This window comes from Protopterus annectens, chromosome 2.part1, assembly GCF_019279795.1.
Source record: "Protopterus annectens isolate FY-2018-M chromosome 2.part1, PAN1.0, whole genome shotgun sequence".
Lineage (NCBI taxonomy): Eukaryota > Metazoa > Chordata > Ceratodontiformes > Protopteridae > Protopterus > Protopterus annectens.
This window is the reverse complement of record NC_056729.1, coordinates 767,490,800-767,511,962: the sequence shown is the minus strand read 5'-3', so window position 1 is coordinate 767,511,962 and position 21,163 is coordinate 767,490,800. Positions and strand designations below refer to the sequence as shown.

The 21,163-nt window shown below is 36.6% G+C and overlaps 1 protein-coding gene across 2 annotated transcripts in view; it reads left to right on the top strand.

Moving 5' to 3' along the window:
• KDR (kinase insert domain receptor) overlaps positions 1-21,163 on the top strand; it is a 166,381-nt gene that overhangs the window by 104,361 nt on the left and 40,857 nt on the right. For both annotated transcript variants that reach the window (XM_044062474.1, XM_044062475.1), the window contains exons 23-26: positions 3,618-3,729; positions 3,837-3,936; positions 8,728-8,833; positions 14,195-14,340. In XM_044062474.1, coding sequence (XP_043918409.1) covers positions 3,618-3,729; positions 3,837-3,936; positions 8,728-8,833; positions 14,195-14,340 — 464 coding nt within the window. The remainder of the gene's footprint in view (positions 1-3,617; positions 3,730-3,836; positions 3,937-8,727; positions 8,834-14,194; positions 14,341-21,163) is intronic.

Genomic DNA, 21,163 nt, shown 5'->3' with positions numbered 1-21,163 from the left:
GTCGGTCCCAACCGGCATTCCGCATCATCTGGCAGCTAGCAGCTGACTTAGAACTTGTGTTGACCAGGGGAATCCAACTGTTTAATTAAAACAAAGGATCACGAAGGCCCAAAACAGGTGTTGATGCGCTGTGATTTCTGCAAAGTGCTGTGAATGTCAAAGTGAAGAAATTCAATGAAGTGCTGGTAAATAGTAGTAGTAACTATGACTCTGTTAAGGTAGCCAAATGCCTCGTTATCTAATTAGTGACGTGCATGAATGGATAAATGAGATTCCCACTATCCCTACCTAATATCTTGCAAAACCGCAGCCAAGGGAACAGGCTTGGCAAAATCACAGGTTAAAGAAGACCCTGTTGAGCTTGACTCTAGTCTGGTACTATTATAAATTGCAGGACATGATCTATGTTTCTTTACAGTAACAACAGTTGATATGGAGATGGAAACAGTATTAAAACTATCTTAAAGAACTTACCCAAGCCATGTTGCCTCATGTTTACAGTACATCCTTTGTCTAATACAAACTTTGTGTTTGGCATCTCTGCTTTATACTTAGAGCCAAACTTTATCTAACTTCATTTTGTATCATATTTGAGCTGTGAAAGGTTAATGGAAAATATGAGAATATCCCTGCAAAATTCAGCACTAAGCAGTCTGTGTTCATTTTTTTGAAACAAAAATTAACAGGTATGAGTATTCTTCAGACAGCTGACAGAGCAGACTTAATTCTGCCTTGATTTAGTAGCGAGCAGTAGCAGGGACAACCCAAGGATGTTCTGGAGACTTTGGGAGACTGTTGGCAGATGGTTCACTATAATTATTATGCAATTATTCATATGGAATACTGGTCTTCAGAGCTGTTTACCCATATGGTGGTAGGAGCAATGGGTCTCATAAAAATAATTTACAGTCTTATTTAGATATACTACCGAACATGCAACTGTGTATGAATTTCAGGAGTCAGTTATGGGCGCATTGTAGGTGCTGTGAAGAGCACTTTTAGCTAACATCAAAGATTGAAATAATATTAGTTTCACTAACTTTAATAATACTTTGACTTAGGAATGGGGTCCAGTCCCATCATGCTATTAAAAGAACAAAAGACTTGGAGAAAAAGCATACAAATGAATGAATGAAGTGAAATGATGAAATCTTCCTTAGTTGGGAATTCTTTGCTGATTCAGCTACTTTGGATGTTTTGCAGGAAACTTACCTCTTAAGGGAAACCAAATGAGCCAGTATGATAACAACATCCATTCTCGTGATGTAGGCATTATTAATCCATTTGCATGATGTAGGCATTATTATTTTTATTAAAAAACTTTTAATAAAGATATGTTTTTTAACATAGCCTGTCTACATATGTATAATAAACACAGTGCGTGAAATCCATAACATGAAATTATAATTTTAGCAGTATAAATATACAGTGCCTACGGAAATTCCCAAGCAATCCACAATCAAAGTAGAGCACGTACACTAACATACCCAGTTTCATTTTATAAGGACTGACAGCATTCTTAAAATGTATTGCTTAGATTAAAAAGTTATAATAAAGTTAATAAAGTATCTTGCATAGCAGGCATCTGCTGAGTTTATATACATAGGAACTTTTGGGATACCTCTCTTTCACTTTACTGGGTGCATTTGTGCTTGCTGTAACCTTAAATGCTTTCTGCAAGACTTCACTCATCCAAAGGTGTTATTTTAGAAATTGTAAACCCATTAATCATCTGCTTTGTTAGTCATTTCTGCTCAATACAGGTTAAATACAAAGATTAAGGAATGACTAATCATTTGTGTATAAAACAAAGTGATATAAACAAAGCTGGCCACATAGGCATTGCCAGTCAAAGACACCTTTCTCTGCTGTGGGCAAGCATCATGCACACTATATCAACACCATAAGGAGCACACACCTGGATTATGGTTATCCAGAATGCAATATAGCACAGATTCCAGCTTTATGAACAATACACAAGAGTGTATAGTATACAACTGTCTTCTTCTGTACCCTTGATGAGGGGGATGTATAGGATGACAGCTCTGCATAGTTCAGCAACAACAGCCAGCGTAGTAAAATGTAATATATATTACTGTGTAGCAACATGTGGCAATATGTAGGTATAGAATAACTGTCTAATGTAAGTTTCACTGTTCTGTTGTCCTCTGACATCATTTCTAAGAACAAGGGGATATAGTGCCATGCAAGCTACTATTGATGACAGCTCACCTGTCTCATGTCTCTGAATATAAATGTGCACAACTATTTTGAAAGCATGCATTGGGCTAAATTTCTTAATAGCACTGATTGGTTAATTAGCCAGGATCTTATAATGAGTGTTTTGCAAATATAGACTAGTGCTATTAATGACTGGTATAAGTCTGCATGCAATTAAGTGAATTGTCTTTGATACTTGAATTTTGTTGTTCATATTTTCCCCAAAAGGCAGTTTTTAATTCAGATGTTGAATATATAGCTTGTCACTTTTGCTGCAGTTTAAGCATTTTTAGTTGCAATATATTTTATTTTCCTTGCAAAGTCTGGAATCCAGTGCAGATGATTAATGTTGTGAGCTGTTAATCAGCTGCATCCTTTGGTACAGGGTTTGATTCTCTCACCCTTCATTTGCCGTTTACAGTGTGATCTGGAGCAAGTAATTTAACAAGACAGTGCTCTGTGAAATTGGGGTAGCATCCTCAATGGTCTAAACTGCATGCCTAGTGACCACCATTAAAATCATCAAAACTTTATACAATTTGAGTTTCACTCTCTGATCTGTTATTGCTACCGGATGTGACAATAAAAGTTTCTCATTCCTCCTTTCATATTATTTCTAAACTGTCAAACATAGTCTGTCAAAATGTGCTCTGGTTTGTAGTGGAAAGGGTGTGCTTTTGTCCTCTGTTGTGTTACTGAAAATAACCTACCCACAGATCACTCTGCAGAAAACATGTTTATCTTGTCACCTTCTGCATTGATCAACTGATCTGCCTTTATACTTATTTTTATTAATAAAGTCAGTTATTTTGCTATGATACTGAATTGCTTATGTATGGAGACTTATTTGCATTTTGTTCTGGTCTTGAGTTGTTTTCTTTTATCAGTTTGTTTATATGCTCATGTAAGCCATATACACCTGAACTCATTTTTTATTGGCTAACTGGGTATACCTGCAAGGCACAAGCGTCTTTTTAAGAGCAGTATATGAAGACTGTATGATTAAGTGACTTACTTAGAGTTACAAAGTCGTAGACAAATCGAATCTCGGAAGATAAAATAAATCTTACTAAAAACTCATAGCTGTAACTTCTGCACTAAACTGTAAGATGCACTTTCAGCTTGAAGTCATGATTTGGACATTTTTTAATCTTGATATATGTGCTGGCCAGTGGATTTGTAGCAATGTTTCTGATAGAAACATGATTTCCCAACATATTTTCCCTGGGCAGCCTTTCAAAACACTATTATAATCTGTTTCCTTTTCCAGTTGAACAGTTCTGAAGTAAATGCCATGGCTGGGTGTGAGGTGTTTATTTGCTTTTTGCTTCCTGAACATATTAAAAAGGTTACTGGTATTATTTCATTTTATTTTTATCATTTTTCCCTCTCACCAGGCCCGGCTACCATTGAAGTGGATGGCACCAGAAACTATCTTTGATCGAGTGTACACAACTCAGAGTGATGTTTGGTCTTTTGGAGTCTTGCTATGGGAGATCTTTTCACTGGGTGAGTTTTTCACACATTGTACTGTACCTTATTATCACCAGTTTGGTGCTTAATGAACATTCTTTGTAAAAGAAGGCTAAACAAACATTCCACTTGTTAATTTGCAGGTGCATCTCCATATCCTGGTGTACCTATTGATGAAAACTTTTGCAGAAGATTGAAAGAAGGAACTAGAATGAAAATGCCTGACTACGCAAGTCCAGAAATGTAAGACACCCTGTGTGTAAAAAAACTTTAAAAATATCAGAGCAGCAATGTGCTTCATGGACACAAGATATCACTGCATTTTATGTATTTTTGCGAACATTTGTATATATTGAAAAACATAATGAAGAACAAAGTAATCTTGCTTTCTAGAACAGATTTTAAATATATTGAGTTATACACTACCTCAGATAATGAGGGAAGGGTCAACTGGCGAGCAGAAACTGGCAATGCGTCAGCTGTTGGGGGTCATGCATTCTATTTATTAGTGCATTGTTCATAGGTTCATAGGTTCATAGGGAGGTACTAGGCTATCTGCCCGAAGGCATTTATAAGCCTAGCCAGAATGTGTTGGCTTTCACCACCCTCTTAGATTAGTTCCCTGTGCCTCTGTCCAGCAGACCCACTGAAGTGATCCCCGGGGTAAACTTTCTGTTTCCCATCCACTCGTCAAGGTTTCTCTTGAAGAGTGTTAGCGAGGAGCTCTGCCTAATGTAGATTGGGATCTTGTTCCAAAGCATGGGAAGTCTCTGGGACAGGAATCAGTTTGTATCAGTTTTGTAATTAAGACTACGAGAAATCTTTCAGCTGGATTTCTTCCTTAGGTAAATCTGATTATTATTTGTCAAGATAAGCAGCTAGCTATAATGACATGTACTTAACTTTGTTCATCTTACTCATGTGGAAGCTGGTTATTTTGACAATTTAATGCCAAGTACTGCATCATTATTCCTCACTTTTGATGCTAAATAAAAAGATATACATGCGGGTAAAACAAACTTCTCTTAGTATGGATGACTTTTGAAAAGAGAATAATGCTCTCTGGGTCTCTGTCAAGTAGTTTGGGCTGGATGAAAACCTTCTCTGTAAAGAGTGGGGTATTCAAGAAAAACTTTTATCAATCCCACTAAGCATTATTCTAGGGTTTATGAGACATAAACTTTAAATATATGTACAACTTTCAGTAAAACTGCAATAAATGTAGGTCTGATGTTGCATTGTTAGACCATCTTATTTAACATTTTAATTGTAGTGTTATAATGGTGAACATATGCTAACATGATATGTCACTTCACAAGTGCCTGGCATGACAGGTGTAGAACATGCTTCAGACTCATTTTTATCAGAAAAAAAAAAAAAAAAAAAAAAGCTAAGGAGAAAGACAGCAGCCTAAAACAAATCTGTCTTTATGTAGGCCAGAGTGTAGCAAACCATCAACAGTGTACTGTTAATAATACAACAATGGGTCATTGCCGTTCAAAAATGAATGCACTGATTGGATAGCCCAACAAGCATGTCCTTTGTAAATCGAGCATATACCAATAGAAAAAAATCTATCCACTAAAGAAGCATTGAGCAGGCAGACTTTTCTATTGGTATATGCTGCAGAGGGCAGAGCAAAATACAAGAAAAATCAGGTATGCTCTCCAACAGAAAAGAAACATAAACATACTTGTTTTTCCTTGCATTTCTGTGCTGTTCCTCCTTAAGTCTCTGCAGACTGTCATACCTCTCAACTGTCTGGATCTTTGAAGAATGTCCAGATTTTTGCCTCAAAGTTATGGTCTATTCTTGCTAAAAAAGTTTTCAGTAAGTCACTCGGGATGGATATCACTAAATAATGACAGACAATTGTGGCTTAGGTTTCATATTCTTCAGAAAATGCACGCTAACAAAAAAAACTCTCTAGCCTTCAGAAAATGCATGCTAACAAAATCCTCTCAGTACAGTAACTTTCTAAGTTTCTAAGATCAATGCAATATGTTCATTTTCTTGGACTATTTGCTTTGTCTAGATTTCTTGCATTAAAAAAAAAAGAGTTTCTTTTCTCTCCTTTGCTTCTCTTGAACAGCTCTGATGTACTGTGCAGGCATGGGAACGTAAGTCCCATATGCATGTGCAGCACATAAGAAAAGGTGGAAGAACACGGAGGAACACTACAGTTCCATTATACAAAGACATTATTTAAGAAAGGTAAGCAATTTCTTTCTTAAATAATTTAATTGTATAATAGCAATAATTCACTTGTGGATGTGGGTATATCAGGATTTACACACGGTTGGCTTTGTTTAATCACTCAGGCTTCACCCTTGTGATCAAACCACACCAACCATGGGTAAATCCTGATATACCCACACCCACTCATGAGTTGTTGCTTAAAACCATGTTGATTCCATGTGTGCCGGTGGGGGCTTGGGAGAGAAAACTATTTAAGGAAAATAGAGAGGAACAAAAATGAACTTTAGAAGAAATGGAGTGCAAAGGCCACTGATGAGACAGAATCCTATGGCTTATGCATCTTTATTTTACCAGTAAAATCATATGCTGCAGAAAATTTCCTTACTGGCATTTGTGGACAAACCAAATTAGGCCAGTATGTCTTAAAATGAGTTTGCACATACCACTCAATTTCATGTGATTAAAATAACCCCCTAGGTTTCTCCTTTAGGAATTTATAAGGTAAATAGTACATGCCCTGTATTAGTTTCTTGTTAATCATGCCAAAACGCTTTATGTCATTTTCTGTTGTCCTTAATCTCCAACAGTATTTCATTTCCATATAGTTATTTCTAATGTAATCAGAACATTTAAGATGTTACCAAAGTGGTGTACTAAACTGCTATATTACATCACTGATATTACAATTTATAGAAAACGAGTCCTTTTATATGCTTTTTAACACTGATCTTCTAAATATTGAAATATAATGAATAAAGTAAAAGAAAAAGGAAGGATAAATAAACACGAATAAAGTAGTCTGTGGCCTTTTGCATGTAATATAAACTCCCTGTTTTAGAAATTATAAATGATAAGAGACAGTGCCTCCCATTTATTAATGCAGAATTAGATAATGCCTGTTTTTGCCCATAGTATATGCCTATATAGTCACAAAGTACAGGTGTAGCTTTATGGTACACCAAGAAACAGATACAGCACTGTTTAGAAAAGCCATGAGTATGCTGACACAATGGGCATATAGAGGTGTGGCACATGGGCATGGGGTGGACCTAAAAAGCTTGTGGTATCTTTCATCCATATGACTGCTGCATTGTTCAGTGTATCATCCAGAGATGTCAGTATGGTGTATGAGTGAGTAAAATTAGAACCAGAATGACAATGTATGTAAATATCTGTCTCTTGACATTAAGCCATTTAAGTTGTAACAGTATAGCCTGCCTTTCAGTCATTTGACATACAGAGCCATAGAATTAATTCCTTAAGGACAGCAGATATATTTACTCATAAAACACCAAAATGTTTGTCAGAATATTTACTCATAAAACACTAAAATGTTTGTCAGAAACGTAATATGCATCATCAGCACTGCTTGCTACATACAGTAAGTCAGCATCCTGGAAGGCCACTACCTTAAATGATCTGAAAAATTCTGCTGTCACAACTGAGCAAGTGAACCCACACTTTCAAGTGTCCTCATCATACCTGGGTAAAGGAATGAAGGTGCAGAATGCAGAATCTCTGAATGTTTCCTGATGTGCTTTAGAAGGTAAAGAACAAACTGTGCTCCAGTAATTCCTTGGTGAACTAAGTTTGTTTCTTAGGACTGCAAGACACAAAATGTGCATCTGTAGTAAACCACTTAAACTGACGAAAGCTCATGATAGGACTACCTTTGGTCTACACTTGTAGTTAATACTATCCTTTCCTCAAAGGTTATGAGCAGTAAAAACTAAACAAATAAATAAATACCTGCAGTTCGGGAATGGATCATTTTCAGTACTTTTGAGAAACAATGATAGGGTCTATTCCCTTACTTATTTAGATGCCGGAGGTGTGGATAAAAACAATCATTAAGTTAAAAACATGACTTAAGTGTAATACTTTCACTTCTCACACTTTCAATCATGCAGAAGGCTTATAATGATATGATTAGATGGCATGGTGTATACTGTTACAGCAGTAGTTCAAAACACTGGCTAATGTGCTTAAAACTCACCGATAACATTGAAGCTTAAGTGTGCTGAAAAACAAAAAGTGCTTGTGGACAACCATGACACTTAAATTAGAACTAAGAATAAAAATGCAGCATCTTCCCCGCACTGACCAAGTAGAGGAATGACAGGGTTTTGTACATTCCTGCTTTGTCTTTTCTAATACTTTCTGTATTTTATAAAAAAAAAAATTAAAACAAGTTATTACCTGATTCTAAGGGAAACTCTTAACCAATATTAATATGTTTTAAATAATTACCAAATATGTGTTCCATTATGACAAATTATTGAAACTGTAAAGGTTTTAGATATGGCCTGCCGCTGCACAAATTGACATTTTTAAAATATTTCTTGTGTGTATGAGTGTAGGCATGAGTGTGTGTGTGTGTGTGTGTGTGTGTGTGTGTGTGTGTGTGTGTGTGTGTGTGTGTGTGTGTGTGTGTGTGTGTGGGGGGGGGGGAGTTGCACCATTAGAATCGCCCTTCTAGGAGCTGCCATCACATCAACTACTTCTAAATACATGCCAAATTCACTGCACCATGATGAAATGAACAAAGCAGAGGCCTTACTTTTTGCATTTACACGCTTTCACAATGAAGGACTTCACATTTGTATTAGGCACAATGAACTTTGCAGTATTCTTTATTTCTATAAACAATCATATATTTTCATCATCTCGCTTACATCAGCATTGCATTCTAAGACATTGAAAAGTTTGTCATTTTAACGTAACAGTGATAACATGAGACAGGTCTGTGTTACCACTTATATATAATGTGACAGGTCTGTGTTACCACTTATATATAACTCGATCACTACTCGATTCTCTTTTATATGTTTCTAGTTATCAGACAATGTTATGTTGTTGGCACGATGAGCCCAAACTTCGACCTACGTTTTCTGAACTGGTGGACCATCTTGGAAACTTACTGCAAGCATACGCTCAGCAGGTATAGATAATATTTCAGATATCAGTCTCAAATTTAGTTCATGAAAAAAATAAACTGCTTTGGCAACTACACTGATTTATTGTCATGTAACTTTCTCAAGAAAATCTTTTGTGTTGCATTTTAGAACTACACAGAAAGTCATGTTGTTTGCTTAAATGTTAAGCTGCAGTGGAATAAACATACATACAATGTATTCTTCCACCATAATAAGTTCAGCACAAAAAACACAGAGAAATGTTACATTTTCCCATTGATACTTATGTGAAAAGCACATCACAATGGCAGATAGTCCAATAATTTACCCTGTTGCAGGACCGTCATTGGGTAGCTGTCATAAAATACAGAAAATGATACATGCATGCTTTAGTTTTGCTTTAAAAAGAAAGATAATCTGAAATACTAGCTTTAAAAAAGAGGACTATAGGTTAATAGGTTCATAGGTGTTTACTAGAGTAACAACCACAAGGGCCTTTTTAAGCCTAGTCATGCATCCCAAATCTCTGACAAGTTCTGTTACCCTTGATAAGTGGAAGCAGGGGCTTGGAACATGAAACATTTACAGGTTGCCTGTGTCCATTACAGACATAGGTGCCAATCCAGGGATGAATTTCCTGTTCCCCATCCAATTGTCCAAGTTGGACTTGAATTAGGTTAAGGAGGAACTCTGCTTCACATGGATGGGGTGCATGTTCCAATGATGGGGTAGTCTCTAGGATACATACCTATATCTTCAGCAGGTCCTATTTATATCACAGGCAAGGTTTAAGTCTTTAGTATGGGTAATTCTGGTGCTGTTAGTTTTGTGGATATGCAGTAGGCCCATCAGAGTGGGGTTTGACAATGCCCTGTATGCTAGGCATAGATCTCCCCTCAAAGCCTGTAGGAAACAGAATACAGGAATAGGGCCTTGAGGTGGTCTGCAGAGGACATTTTATATATGCCCTGTATTCTTTTAGTGAGGAACCTCTGTAGATATAATTGCTGGATATGCCTGATTAGGTACATACCAAAGGGGGCATTGTACTCCATGATAGGTCTGATGAATGACAAATACAGTGGAACAATGACTTCTTTGGACTTAGATGCCATACCTTTGTTTATAAGTTACGCAACATAGAATGATTTCCTCACTACTGTTGACACATGATGGTCAAATGCAGGATTACTATGTGTGTCCCTAAGCCCCTGACTACTGGGTTATTTCTAAGGGTTGTGTTGTCAATATGATAGTTACCAAGGGTGGATGACCTCTCAAAGGATAGTATTATGCATTTTGTGGCATTTAGTTTTAGTCTATGGGTCTGACACCAGTTGTTTGTCTATGATTCAATGACAGCTCCTAATTTGTAATCGTCTGCAAATTTAGTCAGCCAGAGAAAATTGGCATTGGCTTTGACTTCAGAGAAATAAATGCCAAAAAGGAACAGTCCAAGGACATATCCCTGAAGGACTCCACTTGTGACTGGCCTTTTTGTAATGGTGGACTCCCAAGTTCTAATTTCCTGTGTCCTGTCTGTGAGTCAGTTGGCTATCCACTGGGTGGCATTCAGTTTTGTACCTAACCTGCTGAGTTTGTCAACAATGCCCGAATGGGGTATTATGTCAAATGCCTTGGCCAGGTGAAGGTAGGCAGTGTGAACAATTTTGCCTTCATCCATTGCTTTGGTGACCTTCTCAAAGATGTCCATCAGGTTGAGTAGGCATGACCTGCCCTTGACAAAACCAAACTGGGTTGAGTTCAGTGCCTGGAGGTTTACTATATTTCTATTGATCATCTCTATGATGATTCTTTCCATGGCTTTACATACAAGACTAGTGAGATTTATGTGTCTCTAGTTTCTAGGATCTGTAGATGACCCACCTTTGTGCAGAGGGATGACTGCTCCCATTCTCCATTCATGAGGCATGAAGCCTGTTTGGAGGCTACAGTTAAATAGTAATTCCAGATGGCCTGATAGGTCATGTTTCATGCTATTTAGAAGGCATCCTAGGATATTGTCTGGGTGCATTGATGCAGTGTTCTTGGCTTTAAAGAGAGTGTTAATATTAACAGAATTGGAATTGTTTACATAGCCATAATCTAAAAAATGCATATATCTTATACTGCAAAGCAACACAGGAAATATATGCAAATACCATCTGCATCCTTTATATTCATTTAATTTTCTGTATTACCTAATCATCTCTCAGTGTAGACTGCAAAGACCAGTATCACAGTGAATCATCAATATGCCATGTCACAGTTCTAGCTAGGAAATAATCAGGAAATGCATGTTGTGAGGAAAGGACAATTAAAAGAAAATTGCATGTTAATAGGAGAGGTGACCGATCTTCATGTCTGCCTATTCTGTGAGCATTTTTCTCTTAGTAGCCCTGACCTCCATAAAGGCAAGTACCTCCACAAATCGCCAATCTATACTAGGGATTCAACTTGGAGTTCTGACTTTGGGTATGAGCTCATCAACCCTCAACCTTATGGAGTAGCAAACAGGCTTGGTCTTTTCTTTCCTGTCTTTGCCTTGCTATCTCCTCCAACATCGAGGCATTTAAACAAAAGTCACAGCATTTTATCTTTCCCTGCATGCCACAGAACTGGCACATGAAGAGATGATGTTCATTTTCTGAGTTATTTGTACATTTTGACAACATAGCAAGTGCCCTTTGTGAGTACCTAGTTTTAGAATTATTACTTCTGGATCTATTACTCTTTTCTCTTTAAAATTTTGTAGACTGAGGAGCTCAGACACGTATGAGGTCCTCTCCTCCCTTTGTTTCATCCAGATTTAGCACACTGTCTTAGTGAAATGTACAGTAATGTAAACTGATATGCAGAAAGCACTTGGCCAAGTTAATAAACTGTGGAGGGAATTCTCCCGCATGTAAATCCTCCATAGGACAAAACATGCTTACTGATCAGCTTTCACAGTGTGGCTAGGTAATGTCATGTTTTGGACAGATGTTACAATTTGTGAGAAAACGTTATTAATGATGAATTAATATTTTTGCTAAACTGAGTACCTTCACTGATACACATCTGGGAGTCTATAATTGCATTGTTACTTTCCTGTGTTTGTAATTTATACTGCTTGGTTGATTAATTTTTGTAACTAATTATCCTTGGTAATTTGCACATGAGTATCTGGTGTATTCAAAGGTGTAAGACACATATGCAATTATAGACATTCAAGACCCTGTGTTTTCTGCACTTTCCCATTTAGTAAAGAAAAAGGGTAGTGAAGGGGGGTGGTAGGCACTTTTTTTCATATGGTAGCTTTACCTTACACAAGAACTAGTGCATTCTGATACTAACCAGAGTTGTGTATACACACTCTTAGGTTCATAGGTAAATACTAGGCTATCAGTCTGCAGACTATTGCAAGCTTAGCCAAAAACCTGAGGTTAGAATCAAACCTTCGACTTTATTTGTATAAGGTGAAGACTTTAACAATTATAACAGCCCTCCTTCCAAATATATCGTTCAGTGTCAACAAAAGCTGTAAACAGCCACTCCCCTGCAGCCATTGCAATGGAGAATTGCAGGTACATTGCTTTGACTTCTGCCCTCTGACTGAGAAAAGGGCATATCTTAGCTATGCAGTACCACCTCAACCAGCTCCAGCCTTGAAGTGCTCAGATTATTAACAGGGAGCAGGGTTACCAGTGATATAGTCAGGGAAAAAATAAAATATGTCAACAGGTCAGGCAATTTTATTATACCTTGTACAAAAACATTAGCTTAATGGTGCTTTATGGGTATAAGGTTGAAAATATAGATGTTACTTCATAAGACACTACACTCTAAGCCAGCTGTGTGGTACAGAGGAATAAGCCTCTGTCTGGGCCCAGACATTCCAGGACTGAGTACTGACTTGGGCACTGCAGGAGCTGGCTGGAGAGGGTAGGAGTAATAAACTGAAGCCACTCACATATCTCAGCAGATGGAAATAGGGAGCCCAGCCCACTGCACTACTGGAACTCATTGGAGGATGAATGTGACAGAAGGCCATGTTACGGGCTGAGATATGCATACCCACTAGGCAGTAAGTGCCTTTACACTCTACCCATGATTAGATGCATGTGCTGAAGTACGCATTCAACAGTGGGCCAGCATTTTCAGACTGTATGCACACCAGGCTGTTGTGTAGGAAATGGAGACTAGGACAAGCAATAACTCCTGATGGCTGCCTGAGTAATGGCTTCCCATGATCAACTCCCACCTATAGAAGAGTTAATGAGCCACTTAGTAATGACACAGCTGATGGTCAGCATACACAAAACACAAAAAACATAAATTAAAAAAATAATATCCTGAAGGATAACACCTTACGCCGTCTTTCTAGTTTAACATTAACACCTTACATCTATTCTGTATTTAGGAATGAAAGCTAAATTAAGCTACTTTGTGCTTCTGTTTTTCTTGTTTAACTTTCCTGCTGTCACATATTAACATTTTCGAGTTTTCCTTGATGTTGCTGTTTATTCAGCGGTTATGAAATAAACTATCACAAGAAGTGACCTTTCCCTGCTAAACACAACTGTCTTTATAAGCAGTACTGATAGATGTCACAGAGAACACTGGCACAAAAACAAAAACTATTTTGATGTTTGCAGGTGTTTATGAAAACTACTTCCACATGACGTCCTTACTGTGTTACACAGACACGTAGAAACTCTGAAATGATGCTTATTGTTTTACTTATTAACGGATTGCTTTGGTTGGCAGATGCAATGTAGACTATACTTTTGGAGAGTATCCAAACTTGTCAGAGATTTGGGGTGCATGGCTAGGCTTAAAAAGGTCCTTGGGGTCATTAGCCTAGTAAACACCTATGAACCTAATATTTTCAGTCTCAATACAGGCCACGCAAATGCAAAAAATACAGCAGTATGTAAAATATTCTGTCATTAAAAACTCACTGTAATGAAGCATAACCCAAAACAGTAATAAGACAAAACTGTTAGAAATTACAATGGTCTTTTACCTTGTACAACTACAGAACATAGTGATTATAAACAGAGCGATGCACTTCTACAGTAATTCATTACCAATTAGAGAATCACAATAAAAAACACATTCTGTATTGTAATACATCCTAACATGCTTATTTCTTACAATAAATCCTAGCTGCATAGTTATTATCTATTTATTTTCATTTTTGCTGGAAGTTGCTAGTTATGTAAGGCTGTATCATTACACATGGGAACCATAAGATTCCGTTTTATAGAAAACACCAGAGTTTTATACTTTTGATTGTGTGTTTATTTAACATTGAAATTAAAATGTTTTACCATGCCATGGGGAAGGGGGTATATAAAATCAGTGTTCATGCTTTTAGTTTTGACTTGTGTACACAATTACAGGATGGTAAGGATTATATTCCATTGACTATGACACAGAATATGGAAGATGACTCCGGCGTTTCTTTGCAAACATCACCAGTTTCATGTATGGAGGAAGGGGAGAGCTGTGAACCAATGTTCCATTATGTCAATGGAATTCCAAACAGGTACTTTATATTGCTGTAGTTTTAGGTAGCATTCTGATTTGTCTTAAAATGCTATAAAAAGGAAAGTTAAATAGTTAGCTGTTGTCTGAATGTATGTCTGTACAAAATCACATGTTTGTTTATGATTCTATTTTCATAGTAAATAAAAGTGATATGTATTCAGTTCAGGGAAATGCACCTTTGCAATTAAACTTTTGTGATCTTTTTAATGACATCACATCTCTAGGATTACAGATTTCATCTGCTCCCACTGAAGACTGCTTTGCTTTTTTATTGTATGAAAATATACTCTATTTTTATCAAAATAAATTGGAAATACAGTGTTTCAATAGACCTCTCTAGACTGTCCATGTTTATGCACACCTATGTGCAGTTTTTGCCAAGTAACTTTCCCAGACCATATATATTGTGTATGTGTTAAGTATTCTTGAATGCTGGCACTTCTTTTGCCCTACAGTACAGTAGCAAGAGATTTCTTTGATTTCACCATGTTTGTGAAAAAAAAGCATTTGCACTGAGCCACCCTCAATGTCTTTAAATAGGTACCGCTTGTTTCTCTGTTTCAGAGGGTCATTGTCCAAGAGTCTTCATATTCTCATTATACGTTTTAAACATATTTGTCATGCCTCCTCTCAATATTTACTTTCTCTAGACTCTACACTACTAAGTTCCTCCACTCTTTCATTTTCTCATCACTTTAGTATTCTAAAGTGCCTTTTGGTGATTATGCCCATAAAGAGGAAAGGTCTTCAGAACCAGCAGGATATTAATTATATTTGCTGTATACAAATTGAATGTTTACCACCTTTTGATTTTTTTTTTTGTATACAGCTCAATAATACATTCTCCCTGCCTGTGTTCAGTCTGTGATTCTACAATATGTATACAATATTATTTGGCTGTTTATTTTTATATTATTTTTGTGGTAAAAGTAATGATGAAAATTCACCGATTCTTAAACGGACACCTGAAATTATTGTGCAGTTACCTTTAGTTCACATTAAGTAAATAACTCGTGTTGTATCTGATAATAAATACAAACAGAACTCGATTACAGGTATTAGCTATCAAAATATTTTGACTGATGCCTAATTATATACGTTATATATTTATGTTATATATTGTGCAATTTTAAAGGATACTTGAATTTCTTTTGGCAGGACAATCTAGTGAAATATAATTAAGAGAGACAGCACCTGCCACCTACAAGCAGAGTTATAGGCTAACCTAGAGTTTAGCAAGAACATATGAATAATGTTTTTCAGAATTCTCACTTTCAGGGATAATTAAACTATATAAACTAAATACTGACCCCCCCATATTGGTGAGTTGACAACAGCTGCTCCCTCCTGTTTTCCTCTACCTCTCTAGTTCAGTGTGCAAGATGGTATTTGAACTTGGGTCATCTGTGTTATAGGCTGGGCTTTATCCCTTTGTGCTTTGAAGACATATGTTTTTCGAATTCTAAAGAAATTACAATAAAATTCTCTAGTAATAAAAATGTTGGAATTCTGCTTTAAAAAATTACCAGTGGTATTCTTTCATTTGGGAAAAAAAAATGGATTTTATAATGTTCGAAAAAAATCTCATTGCTTATAGTATAAATAGTTTTGAGCAGTATTTGACAGAGGAATACTGCTCTGCGGTAGAATATCACTTCACAGAAGCATGGATGCATTCACTAGGAGTGGAAGTGTTATTATATAGCATCGCACCTGAAATATAGGCAGATATCAGTGGTGGTAAGTGCTGTGAATAAAAATAAGTTGAACAGGCTAGGTTATATAAGTAATAAAGGATCAGGGCAAAAAAGAAACCAGTGTGGGGTGTGAAAAAAATCTATATATTCATACCACTCATACTTTAGCAATTGCCTTTAAAACTATAAGAAATTTAAGTATATTTAATATTTCTATGTATTACTGCTTCATCATTATCCATAAATATGCATTTGTTAGGTCTGATATCAAAACAGTCAATACATTAACTCTTTGTATGAAGAAGTCAAAGCCATTTTTGAACAAGCACATGTCTGCATTCAAACCATAGTGAACTTAAATTCATTTTGAACACAGCCTCCTACATGACTTTCACTTTATCTCACAGCAAGTCTTAATTCAAAATTTCTGAACTAAGCTAGGATTTTGTGTAAAAATGTGTAAACAGTTATATGTAATTACAGAGGAGTATTACTTTCTGTTTGATATGGGGCACTGGTACATGAACCCTCATCCAGTTAAAACTTCCTAGATAGGCTATGTTCGATGTAAGAAAAGGAACAATTAAAACATGAGGTTGGTGTAATCAATGTATAGCAAGGAAAAGGAGAAAAAGAATTATATAACATGATGCAAGGAGGAGAACCATATCCGATTCTTCTTCTTATAACTAATAATTTGTTTGGCCTCCTGTATTTTAAATAATATCAGTTGCTCCATTTTCTACATTTTAAATTGTAAATATTTATAGTCCACCTCTTCATTTAAGCCTCATTGGTAAGGGACAGTGATACATGAATCTCCATGTGCGTAAAAAATTTAGGATATTGTCTGTTTGATATACTAATTGAAAATAAAAATAAAAAAGGTGGGTTTGATATGATAACTGTGTACAGTCAATCTTTATTTTTAACATTATTTTAGGCAACAGTCATTTTTTACTGCATTTTAAATTAATATTTATAATCCACTCATTCATTTAGGTCACTTTGAAAAACAGTAGCGACACAAGAATCATCGTCTGAGTTAAACTTTCAAGATATAAGTTCATGGGTATATACTAGGCTAATGATCACCAGAGATTTTATAAGACTAAATGTGCAACCCAACCCAGTTGTGTCCCTGTGTATCATGGGCATTATTAAGAGGAGGTATGTTAGTTAGTAAGTTTCTAAAGATTATGTTGGGGGGATGTTGGTTTGGGCGTAGTTACTGTATGCTTCTGTCAATCAGAGACATGGTCCAGACTTGGGGTGAATGTCCATCTTCCCATCCATTCGTCAAAGTTACACTTAAATAATGTTAGGGATGGACTGTTCTTCCCATGGATGGAGAGCCTGTCCTAGAACATGGAAATTCTCTGAAACACATATCTGTCTTGTCAACATGTCCTATTTATGTTGCAAGCAAAATTTACATCCTTGGATCTAGAAAGTGGTGCAATCTATCTCATTGTTACACAGTATTGCATAATGCTAAGTATACAGTCATCACTGTCAAAGTAGAACTGCGATCATGCATAATTATTATTTTACATTTGTTTACCAAGATTGTCCAACTGAGTCAAAAAAGGCCCGTTTTCAGTGAAGGCCTGGGGGGAAAAGCCCCAAGATACATATAATAAGAAATGTAAACAGCAGTATTTAAAAAAAACAGGTTACATGATAAACAGTGATACAATTTCAACAAGTTTCATATAATAAAGAGTGGAAACATATAATTAAAAGGCAAGGCTGCAATGTAAAACAGTAATTAAAATGCATAGAAAGAGAAAAACAGAAAAAAAGAGTGATACCAATAAGAATGAGAAACAGGGAAAAACAGAATAAGCGACACTAGTCGAATCAGTAAGGATGGTAAGTCACAAGTTACACATTACAATTGCAGGTTTATGATTGAAACACATAAGAAATGATACATTAATAAAGCTTCTACTTACAGGTGAGGAGGATTCCCCTGTCAAATAATAAACAAATAGTATACCAAGAATGCACAATATTAAGGTGGAGCTAGGATGCAGGGAGGGAGTGAAATGAAGAATAAGAAATCATATGAAATGAATAGTATAGGGTGAGGAGTACCAAAAAAAGAAAAAATACTGAGGGGTCAGCCACGTGTTGAACATGATAATCTCGGATTTGAACCCATGGCATACTAACTAAGGCAACAACCTACAGAATGTTGTCTCATTTCCTCACGGCACAGAAGAAGGATTTGATGCACTAAGTGTACTCCCCTCCACAAACTATACCATCCATGCTGATGAGAAAAATGCTGATTAGAAACACCCTATTCAGTATTTTGCTAAGATTAAAAAATTAAACAAATACTGCAAAAAGACTTTCAATTCATCTGGAACTAAATGACTGAATAAAAAATGTTACGCCCTCCCCAAAAAAACTCACCTATAGCTGTACCATCTTAAGACAGTACAAAAAAAGGACAATCTTTGAAATAAAAAAATAAAAATTCAGCAGTGCTTAGTTTGAAAAGCATTAGCATTCTATTAGCAAACACAAACTATTGTCTAAAACATTCTCTTAAAACTGAGACTTGCCTACAGAGTACTCTTTCTCTCCTTCTCACGTATGAAACCAGGAGAGCCACAGGAATAAATGTACATCTTCCTTTGCTACATTGCTCAGCTCACCTTAGCATTATATATTTGTGCAATGTGCCACTGCAGTCCAAATTACTGTTTACTAAATCTGCAGGTTTGTTGGCCTACCTAGTAATAGAGAACATTACTGCCCTTCCCTGACCAAACCTATTTGGCAACCCATAATTGTAACAGGTAGACGTCTTCTAAAGTCTTTAATCTAAAAACAAATACCAGTTCAATATTTGCTGCCAAGTTATCCACAGGTCTCTGTCTGTCTGCAACACATATCCTATCTTCAGGGGCAAACTATCTGACCATGAAAAGGAAGTTTACAACCTCTCAACTGTCCCTGATTTTGCTTCATATGCTCTGGGTTACAGATGGTCAGTAGTGTCTAGACATTAGACTTTCCTACAGAACATACACAGTGATTTAAAACATTAATAGGGAGAGAGCTAGCTGATATGATGGACAGTAGGAAGGTTGGTATATTGTGTGTGCAAGAGACCAGATGGAAGGGTAAGGCTAGATGTATCGGAGGTGGGTTCAAATTGTTTTATCATGGTGTGGATGGAAGGAGAAATGGCGTAGGAATTATTCTGAAGGAACAGTATGCTAATAGTGTTTTGGCGGTGAAAAGAGTATCGGATAGAGTAATGTTTATGAAGCTGGAAATTGATGGTGTAATGATAAATGTTGTTAGTGCATATGCTACACAAGCTGGATATGCAATGGATGAGAAAGAAAAATTTTGGAGTGAATTGGATGAAGTGGTGATGACTGTACCCAAGGATGAGAGAGTGGTGATTGGAGCAGATTTCAATGGACAAGTTGGTGAAGGGAACAGAGAGGATGAGGAAGTGATGGGTAAGTATGGTGTTAAACAAAGGAATGTAGAAGGTCAGATGGTAGTGGATTTTGCGAAAAGGATGGACATGGCTGTGGTGAATACATATTTTAACAAGAGGGAGGAGCATAGGGTGACATACAAGAGTGGAGGAAGATGCACACAGGTGAATTATATCTTATGTAGGAGGGCCAGTTTGAAGGAGATTGGAGACTGTAAAGTGGTGACAGGAAAAAGTGTAGTTAGGCAGCATAGGATGGTGGTTTGTAAGATGACATTGGTGATTAAGAGGAGGAGGAGGAGTGTGAGGGCAGCACCAAGGATCAAATGGTGGAAACTGAAAAAGGGTAATTGTGAGGTGGAGTTCAGGGATGAGTTAAGACAGGCACTGGGTGGCAGTGAAGAGTTACCAAATAGCTGGGTCATACCTCTCAACCTGGAAACATCAAAAATCTGGACAAAGGCCATGAAAAATAGGTACAAATCTGTACGCTAGTTAACATACCATTTGCATACATAATTATTTAACCCCGCCCACTCCGGTGGAATCGTGGAATGCCAACTTTTAAATGCAAATTAAAGAATATACAAAATATTAAACACAAAATATAATCAGCATTTCTCTTGTGTCCTTACAGAGCCCAGGTTTTTGGCTGAAAAGGGTTGGATGAGTAGACCATCTGCCTGTTTAAGAAACTACAAATAAGTAAATAAAACTCTGACATGTCAAGACAAGAGCTGCTGTTATGAACCAAGATGTGCTTGGTACCACTAATTACTAGGCCATGACATGATAAAAATACATAACAATAGGAAGAACACATATCTCCAGTACAAACTACACAGGTCTATATTTAATCATTGCACTTCAAGAAAAAAAGACATTCGGTAGTTAGTCACTACCTCTGGCTATGGAAAAAAGGCTATGTTAACAAACCAGGATTCAAGGAATCTTCTGTAGATAGAAGGAAAGGAGTTGTTGTGAATACACCACTAACTGGTTTTGTGTGTACTGTGACACACAGAAGAGTCATTGAAAAAAGCAAGGTGCATATGCACACAACCATTAAAATATTTAAGGATAACATATACTGCACATAAATCAGTAATAAATGGAAGGCTACCAAAGAATAGTCGACTGCCATCTAAAATTAGTTTCACTTCTATTTCAGTCTGTTTTTGCACATACAAAGCTTGTGTCACATAAAATAAATAAATTAAAGGTTTGCTGCTTTCCTTCATCTCATCTGAACAACTTAAAATTCCCTAGACATGTAAAGGACGTTTGAAAACAAGTGTAACAGTGGTATCTAAATTCTACTAACCCACATAAAGCATTCTGAAGTTAAGTGGAAAACGAAGGTAAAATAAATATTTTTTTGTATATTTTTAACTCTAAAGACAAGTCATGTAAACTCGGGATTTGGGACCACAGTTTCTAGTAAACAGCTAATAATCATCAAGCTAACTAATTTTAACAAACAGTTCTCGGGAGAAGTGTGCAGATGCAGCAGAATCTTTCCTTTTTACTTTTAAGAACAAAAACAGACTTGTCTTGCGGTTTTGTTCTCTTTACTTTTACTTACCCCAAAAGAGGCCAGGTTGAGCCGCCAAAGCAATTACATTTTCTCATGCTTCGTATTCCTGCAGGTGCTG